Source organism: Electrona antarctica (genome assembly GCF_951216825.1).
Source record: "Electrona antarctica genome assembly, chromosome: 1".
Classification (NCBI taxonomy): Eukaryota; Metazoa; Chordata; class Actinopteri; order Myctophiformes; family Myctophidae; genus Electrona; species Electrona antarctica.
In genome coordinates this window covers 26,568,612-26,578,021 of record NC_136806.1, presented here as the reverse complement: position 1 = coordinate 26,578,021, position 9,410 = coordinate 26,568,612, and the positions used below count along the sequence as shown (strand labels likewise).

Genomic DNA, 9,410 nt, shown 5'->3' with positions numbered 1-9,410 from the left:
TCCCCATGTTCTACATTTACACTCAGATGTGTCAAATAAATGATCATACTTTATTGCATGAAACATTTTCTTCCACCCAAAATGACAAATATGAACAGCTATTTATAACTATGTTAATTTACACATGGATTACGCACAGATATCTATGGGTAAAAGTCGTTATTATAAATCAAATCTATAGTTTAGCAGGCGTATAATCTTTAATTAACTTTTTTCTATTCTTACAGGCTCATAACCGGTTAAGGCTACATATGTTACTTTCTTGTATTACAAAATATGCCACAATTCAGTCCGTTTTTAGATTTGTTCCTCAAGTTCAAGTTCAACAGCACAAAAACATCAACGCATACTAACATCGCGTAAAATGCTTTTCACAGCCACCGGCCACATGTCCTAGAGTGTGGAAAGCCTGGTTTCTATTCCAAACTAGCAAATTAAATGAACGTAGTCTGTATCCTGTAATACGGGGGGCGCGTGTACGCGCGCGCGCGCACGCACGCACGCACGCACGCACGCACACGCAACGCTTCCGTATCCGCTCGAGACAAGCACCGGAACAGCAACCTGCAAATCGGTCCTTCATGCCTTTATGAGGTCATCGTCGTCACGGGTCACGGTGATTGGTTAAAGAAATTAGGAAGATTGTTGTGGGCGGCTCCTGGTCTTCTCGAAAGCATCCATCCATTTGAAAGGCTGCACATTGTGGTGTGACGCTGAGCTACAATTTACAAGATTTGTTCTCACACCAACATCGGAATCAGAACGTTTTGGCGTGGATTTTGGAACGGGACCTAAACATAATGCACTCCACCATAATGGCGCATCGTTTCCTTCAGTCATCATCTTGGATATGGTATGTGTTGCGCTTCCTTGTTCTTGCTGCCATCATGGACACAACCTCTGCTGTTACTCACTATTCTATTCCTGAAGAAATGGAGGAAGGGTCTGTTGTTGCAAATCTAGCATCTGATTTGGAATTAGACGTAAGCACGCTGAAAAAAAGAAAAATGCGTATAGATTCTGTCGTGGCAAATAAAAAATATCTCGACATAAACAAAAACACAGGAGAGCTGTATATATTGGAAAAGATTGATCGAGAACTTTTGTGCCCACTGAAGACAACTACGTATTGCTTTCTTAAATTGGATGTTACCATCGAAAACCCAATACGAATGTTCAACATTGAGGTGGAAATCATGGATATTAATGACAACGCTCCACATTTTCGACGAGGCACGATGCATTTGGATATATCGGAGTCAAGCTCCGCTGGAGAACGTTTCTCGTTGAACAACGCAGTAGATCCAGACGTTGGATCTAATTCTGTTAATGACTACCATCTGAGCACAAGCGAACATTTTGCGATTGAAATTCAGACCGGAAGAGATGGGACCAAGTTTGCTGACTTTATTCTTAAAAAGGGATTAGATAGAGAGAGGCAAGCTGTTCACAATTTGATACTCACTGCTGTAGATGGCGGCGTACCAGCACGCTCTGGTACCGCAAACATAATTGTTCGCGTGTTAGATATAAATGACAACGCCCCTACATTTGATAAAGAAATGTATCGAGTGGATTTGATGGAAAACTCTCCAATAGGCAGTCTTGTAATTCAAGTCAAAGCCTCTGATTTAGACGAGGGATCTAACTCAGCTATTGTTTACTCCTATAGTTTGTATACATCAGAGAAAACGCAAAACACATTCAGCTTGAATCCAGATAATGGGGAAATCAGAGTTAAAGAGTTGGTTAATTATGAGGATTTTAAGACTTATGAAATGGAAGTTATAGCCACTGACAAAGGGCCAAATTCCTTATCTGGACAGTGTAAATTAACAATAGCAGTGACTGATATGAATGACAACCACCCAGAAATCTCCATCAAATCATTTCAAAGTCCTATAAAAGAGAATGCACCAACAGACACAGTTATAGCAGTAGTTAGTGTGAGTGATAAAGATTCTGGTGATAATGGGGTAGTTGATCTTAAAATTCCCAATAATATCCCATTTAAATTGAGAGAATCATCTGATAACTATTTTGAATTAGTAGTGTCGGAACCTTTAGACAGAGAGAAGGTTCGAGAATATGACATCACATTCACGGTGACAGACAGAGGTTCTCCTTCATTATCTGACAATGAAACAAGGACTTTAGAACTTTTAGATGTTAATGATAATGTTCCACAGTTCCCTCAGTCATTTTATACAATACGTGTACCGGAGAATAATGCTCCTGGGGGCTTGTTAAGTTCTCTTACTGCATTTGACCCTGACCTCCATGAAAACCAGTATCTGGTTTATTTCATTTTAGAAAAAGAAATAGTCAACACTTCCATGTCCATGCTGTTCTCCATCAACCCTGAAAATGGAAACCTCTATGCTTTAAGAACCTTTGACTACGAGATTGAGAAGGAGTTCCTCTTCCACATTGAGGCCAGGGACTCTGGTGTTCCTCCACTCAGCAGTAATGTTACTGTTCACATCATTATTGTAGACCAAAATGACAATAAGCCTGTCATAGTCTCTCCATGGCGCCCACATGGCTCAATTGTGGAGGAAAAGATCCCACGATCAACTGACAAAGGATCTCTAATTGCTAAGGTGATAGCTTTAGACACAGACTCCCCACAGAACTCTCGCATTAGCTACCAGTTTCTACAAGTGAGTGATGCCACCTTGTTCAGTCTGGACCAGTACAATGGAGAGATCCGGACTATGAGAATGTTCAGTTACAGAGATTCACGTCACCAGCAGATGGTTGTTGTTGCCAAGGACAACGGAGAGCCTGCTCTCTCTGCTACAGTTACCATCAAGTTATCCACAATAGAGACTGCTGTCAAGGCCTACTCTGACATGACTGAAGTGCCTCTGGAATATGACATCTTTTCAGACATAAACCTGTATTTGCTCATCGGTCTGGGCTCAGTGTCCTTTCTCTTATTGATCACCATATTGGTCACCATCGTACTCAAGTGTCAGAAACCGAATTACAGCAAAACGGCTCCTCCCTGTAGGAACAGTGTGATCAGCAGTGAGAGGAACTCAACCATCGCTGATTCCACCCTGGTCTCTAATGATGCCTACTGGTACAGTATGTTTCTAGCAGAGACCAGGAAAGGAAAGTTGGTGGTTAGACAGCCTGTGCCAAAGGGCTCCAGATACTTCGTGTCAAGTTTACCAAGGAGTACAATGTCAGAAACTAGTGGTTCAGCACCTTCAACTTTGCAGGTGAGAATTGCTCTATAAAAAAATCCAACATTCTATATCCAACATCTAATATCGGAAACTGATTCATTCAAGGTTTCACACAAAACTAATTTCATTAATATAAATATTATTTTGCTCTGGACCTGCCTAAATATTAATCCTAATGTCAGCGACTATATGCACAATGATAACTAACAGCGCCAAGTAAAGATGGGATTTGTGTCCTAAAAAATAACGACTAACAAATCAGAATAGTAGCCTATTTACTTTTATAGAGTTTCTAATTTCATATACTGATTCAGTCAAAGTAGTCTGTCCAAAATATTTGCTAGACTATGCTGCTTAGTGCTGCTTTTGCAACTCTTTAGATTTTTACACACTTTTTTGATTTCTTGTTCAAACAGGTTTTTTTCTTTAAAAGGACTGCAATAGAAATGTACCCAATATTGTGTTTTTTTAATATCAGACTTTGTATTCATATTCAATTTTTCAAATTATTCTTGCGGACCAGTGATCAATCACTAGCTATTTCACTGGTTGTGAAAGTGAATTGCCTTCCCTGCATGCAGGGAAGCCTTCTCCTTTCTCTTTGGGGTAAACAGCTGCCATACCTGCTACTAAAAGCCTCACTAATTTGTTCTGACTGGTTGAGTGACATGGTGGTGTGTGACTTTGGCCTGTAGCCTAGATTTCAGTGCAGCAAACATGCCTGCATTGCTACGGTCACTGACAGAAATGAGAATATACAGTAGCTAATATTGTACAGTGTATATGCTCAAACATATAACAAACAGCTAAATGATGCTGGGCATATAGGTTGATAGTCTGCATCTCTTTTTTTAGCTGTTTTTCTCCTTCTATGACCCAGTATTTATGCTGAACTTCACTTTACTGCACATTTCTTTCTGCAATCTTTCTACAGTGTATGCCAGACATACTGTATGTAAATGTATACATAGGGTCATACAAGGGCACTGATTTCATGTTCAGAGCTACCTACCATATCAAGCAAGCACAACACAGATGCCGACATGAATTGATTACTTCCTCTTCTGTGCTTGACAGGGAAGCACAGCATTGCTGTGAATAGAAATGTCCATTCTATATGTGGTATTTATATGCTACATGCAGCCATATGCACTATGTTACAGCAGCAAGAGCCAAATTGATGTGGTCTAGTTAGTAGTGTGTGTGTGAGTCCTGCCACACCCCTTCTCTGTGGTGCATACTCTGTGGGCTACTGTACGTCCCCTGCTTATACATTACGTCACTCAATTGTGGGAGAGAAAACAGGAGAAAGTCTGCTGCAGGGTCAGGGTATTTGTGCAGAGCTTGCTTTTACATTGCATCACTCCAGTACCCCTGTTTGAAACACTGGACACTATACAGTGCACCTGCAACTTTGACAATCATCTATTTGTATGTTAATGTCCTTTGTTAACCTCTAAACTGAGTGAGCACATGTTCACTGCTGCTGTAAAACAGGTAAGTATGCCTGGAGAGAGGTGTGTGTGTGTGTGTGTGTGTGTGTGTGTGTGTGTGTGTGTGTGTGTGTGTGTGTGTGTGTGTGTGTGTGTGTGTGTGTGTGTGTGTGTGTGTGTGTGTGTGTGTGTGTGTGTGTGTGTGTGTGTGTGTGTGTGTGTGTGTGTGTGTGTGTGTGTGTGTGTGTGTGTGTGTGTGTGTGTGTGTGTGTGTGTGTGTGTGTGTGTGTGTGTGTGTGTGTGTGTGTGTGTGTGTGTGTGTCGAGTCGGTCAGATACTGTGTGTGTGTTTGACTCTTTCTTACCTTTCCAGAATTACATGCTGACATGATTGTTTTCAATGTTCCTATATCTGCTATTAATACTATTGTCTCTTTGTTTCGTTTTTTATATGCCCCAAGACGAAGGTTTATATTCTGTTGATAGTGCCTTGACATACTCTATATACAAAAGACAAAGTAGTGTTAATTCATACACATACAATTCTCAGTGTTAATTTAACTTAAATAATTCACATTTCCACTTCCAGACTTTAAATCAATTAACACTGAGGATTTTACTGCATAGACATACACACACATGCGTTTCATCTTTTTGTTATTGCAATGAGCTGACCATTGGACTGCTTGTTTCTTTTCTCCCCACCAAAGTACCCTAAATGAGGGAAGTCCACTCTGCAGCTGGAGGTATGCAGGAGTCTCACACTCCCCCATCCTGGATTTATAACCTTTTGAATGATGTTTTAAAATTGAGTGTGTGTTTTTCTTTCCTCTCTCTCGTCTTTTTCCCCTCTTTCTGTTGTCTTGTCCCCCCTCCTTTCCTCTCAAAGGAGGAGGCTTTTGTGATTTGCAAAAGATCATTCAGTCCAAATCTAATATTAGCCTGAGCTCCTGTGCTGTATTACTTTTCTAGTTGAGCAGCCTGGTTACTCTAACTAACTATACTAACTAACTGACTAACTTGACCTCAATGCCACTACTAAACTGGTCTGTCTAATTTAATTGCATAACCAATGAGCGCTACTGCTATAGGTGCTGTGCTGTCAGAAAGAATACATGCAGTTGGTGCTGCAGTGCACATCTCTTTTTTCCTTTGTACTTAGAATGTGACACACACAGCACGTCACAAGAACGTAGTCTGGACTATTCTCATAGCATTGATTGAGCCCAGGGGCCAAAGAGCAGAGGCAATAATATTAAATATATCAAGCAAAAGTGGCAATACAGTGTAACACTATGAACCCTAGCATTAATAATCTATTCAAAATAGCTGGCAAGCGATCAGATTTGGTGTAGAGGGAAAAAGAGCCTGCTCTTTTACCCTCTACACCAAATCTGATCGCTAACCGCAAATCTAACCCTAACCAAGCACAAAGCTAACCCCTGTCAATTAAGTATTAATTTTCTATTAATAGAGGGTTTAAGTGGTTACAGGGTTTCAAGGTACATGTCCTCCCAAGAGATTACCTTTTTGTATCAAACAGACTCGCACTGAGTTGACTGCAGCTAGTCTCTGAGCTACAAACCTGTCCCCTGGGCTCACAGTATGACCATTATTTAATAAAAAATAAAGCTAATGTGAAATTCAGTAATCACAACATTTTTAAACCCTCACTGATGCACCTGTGACGTGTTTCTTCTCCCTGGCCTTGCTTTTGTTTTGTTATTTTAACAATTTATATGTGAACATTATGATAAATCAAGGCTATTTTAATTCAGTTTTTTGTGCTTTCTTACACCCCTGTGCATGTGAAATTTCCATTTCCAAATGTCCATCCTTTATATTCCCATCACTATACAGATTAGGAATATGTATTGTCTGTGAATTAATGTGGGATTGATTGTTGTGTTTTTTGTGTGATTAGATTAGAACTAGACTGTGTTGATATGCTGAGATCATGACACTTGTGAATTTCTGTTTTCTGCAGTGTGATTTGTGACCCAGTTCTTTGTGCAGGGGAGACGCAAAGTGAAACCAATCACCCACCCAGTTACCTAGCAACCACTCTCCCTCACATAATATCGGAGCATGGTATTCATTGATATAGACCCACCACCGCATCACTACATGTTCAAGGGCCTGCCCCAACCCTACCCACTCTGTTGTTCTGCCTGATGCCCCTGTCTGACTCGACAGATCTCGGCTGCATGAGGCATGTCAAGAGTCTGGCCAATCTCAAGGCTGTCTGGATCCCGCCCAAATTTGTCTAATTTTCTTTCTTTCATTTTCAGGCATCTACCATCAGCAGCAACAGTTCCGCAGCATTATAAGGCCCCTTCCCAAGCATTGGAGTGGTGCCACGCGGTGCCCCAGAGAGGGGAAAGGAGAAGCCCCATGCCGTTTTACCAAACACCTTTTGACCCTTGAACCAGGTCAAGGGTCACGTATTACTGTCATGTATCACGTATTACTGTCATGCCCAAGGACCACAAGACACTATGGTGACTCCCCCTACCCAAAGTAAACCCTGACTCCCTCCTCCCCCGGCCCATGCCAATCTTACTATAAGCACATGTTTAACCAATCAACACAATATTCTTGTCCATTCATCATGCATGACAATACTCTGCATGGCTGCAACCCATCAGTCTACTGTAGGCCTTTGATATAAATCATACTTCAGTGGAGAAAACACAAGGACAAAGACTGCACAATAAATTGCGTATGGAATGGAAATTTGAAGAAGCTACAAAATGGAGTAATAGAGCGGACACAGAAATGTTGAACTGCCTTCATAAGGGACTGAATCCCCTCTTGCAAAACGTAATGTTTTTTCAACTTTTATTTTTCTTGTTCTACTGGCGCATCCTTGTGGAATTACATAATAAAGTAAAGAAAAAACGGAGGGAAACGGCACAAGAATCTACAAAATGTGAGAAAAGCATCAATGGAGATTTTGAAAGTACAAGATAAAGGGAATCAGTGTTGTGTAAATGTGGTAGCTTTTAGCATATGTTGTGTACTTTGTGCTTTATATGCGTGCCATGCCTAAATATGTGACGGACTGAATAGGTTCCATTAATCAGCTTATCAGGCAACAAAGATTGAGTTTCTGCATGCGGTATTCAAGACGCTTTTATAGTTTTAAGGGTAAACATGATATTGAACAAGCAATTGTCTCAACTTTGGCCTAATTGTGTCATTGTCAAGATTTGGAGGAAGATTCCATTGTGACGAGACAATGGTGGTGAACTAAAGCTGAACAATGTACTAGTAGGACATCGCAAATACATTTTGTCTTCTAGGAAGAATACAATATATTTTCATGGTTAGTGAGGTGTGCAATTTAGCATTTACCATTTTTCTTTTTACATCAAAAGTGTAAATGAACATTGATGACATGATTTCATTCCAGTGTGTGAAGAAATGAAATTCAACACAAATTACAAGATCCCATTCACTGCCAAATTGCTAAGAGATCGATGCACTTGCCAAAATGGCTGTGTTGTAATGAGTATGACAATTTGAAATGAGCACAACTCTGAATATTCCATTGGGTCTTTCAGTCTGGACTGATTGATTCCTCATAATAACTATGTCCATATATGATGATGTATTTTTGATTTTATGATAAACTTTTGGTGCTCCTGAATATCAAAGTGTTAACATGTCATACATTTGAAAACAGAACTGCACGCAATTACAACCCCTCATATTTCTTTAAAGGCCTACTGAAAATGTATAAATGTGAGCTATATCAGTGAATGACTGTTAAACTTTAATACAACATTTTATCTTATACTTACTAGTACTATTACTATGTTTTTAATGCTTTATTCTTTAAGTAAAAAAAGGGATGAAGTTTAAATGATAATTATGGTGTAATGGCAAAACAATCCAAAATGATGTGACCAAAATTTTGCTCATGAACTCACTCCTACTCATCCATTGTACAAAGTTATTTTGTATTTTAAGGCAAGCATACAGTTATGTACAGTAAAATATTGATGGTACAGTATGTAAGTTATGTGTGAGCATTATCGTATGGTGATCTGTTAAAAGTAAGATAATAGAATATTACACTTGATGAACATTACACCTGGATGTCTGAGTTTTCTGTACACCTTATCTTGTGACAGCTGTATAGGCCATGTTGCTCAGTCTAACAAGTAAGTCATTAGTGGGGCAATATTGAGTTTATTGCTTCAGTAATTTCATAATTACATTTATCAATAACATCTACAATCTAATCCTAAACCTTATTTAGCTAAAGACTATATAGATTTACATTTCACATTTTGTTATATATGCTTATGGAGCCATGCCTGTTTTGAATAGGACTTCAAATTACAGTTAAACGTGTTGAATAGTCTGCATGAGATTAACTTCTGGTCCATAATATGACTGTCCATAGTTTAATTTCAACACATGCAAAGGGGGAGGAAGAAACACAATGCGGAAAATAAGCACATCACCTTAGTCTTGTTGAACCAGAGATCTGACTCGATGCAACAATGTCGTATGAATAGACACACAATTATTTTGGCCCATAATCAAGAGAGATGAAATCATCCATTACCATTCTTGCATTGTCAAAATGCTGTCTGGCTTACTTTGGCTTTACTAAGTTATTTTACTGTGTATTGGTTTCCTGACTCATCTGCTTATTAATGGATTTCATGACCTGATTTATTGTGTTTTGATCAAAATGATGACCCTTGGGATCATAGCAGCTGCCTTGCTTTTTCTTGGCAGTTGCAGGCACACAGGATGTCTGTTCT

The 9,410-nt window shown here is 39.6% G+C and overlaps 1 protein-coding gene across 4 annotated transcripts; it reads left to right on the top strand.

Moving 5' to 3' along the window:
• The first annotated feature begins 667 nt into the window (after positions 1-667).
• On the top strand, positions 668-8,725 carry LOC306929417 (protocadherin alpha-C2-like). Of its 4 annotated transcripts, none has more exons than XR_013790784.1 (3): positions 668-853; positions 5,340-5,375; positions 6,921-8,725. XR_013790784.1 is itself a non-coding variant. In XM_079509952.1 (3 exons), the coding sequence occupies exons 1-2, from the start codon at positions 801-803 to the stop codon at positions 5,349-5,351; spliced, it is 2,442 nt and encodes an 813-aa protein (XP_079366078.1). In that variant the 5' UTR covers positions 668-800; the 3' UTR covers positions 5,352-5,375; positions 6,921-8,725. The 4 variants fall into 4 exon arrangements, 2 of the variants coding, with proteins under 2 accessions (XP_079366078.1, XP_079366077.1); XM_079509952.1 differs by having other exon boundaries at positions 668-3,230; XR_013790783.1 differs by lacking the exon at positions 5,340-5,375.
• The last annotated feature ends 685 nt before the right edge of the window (positions 8,726-9,410 follow it).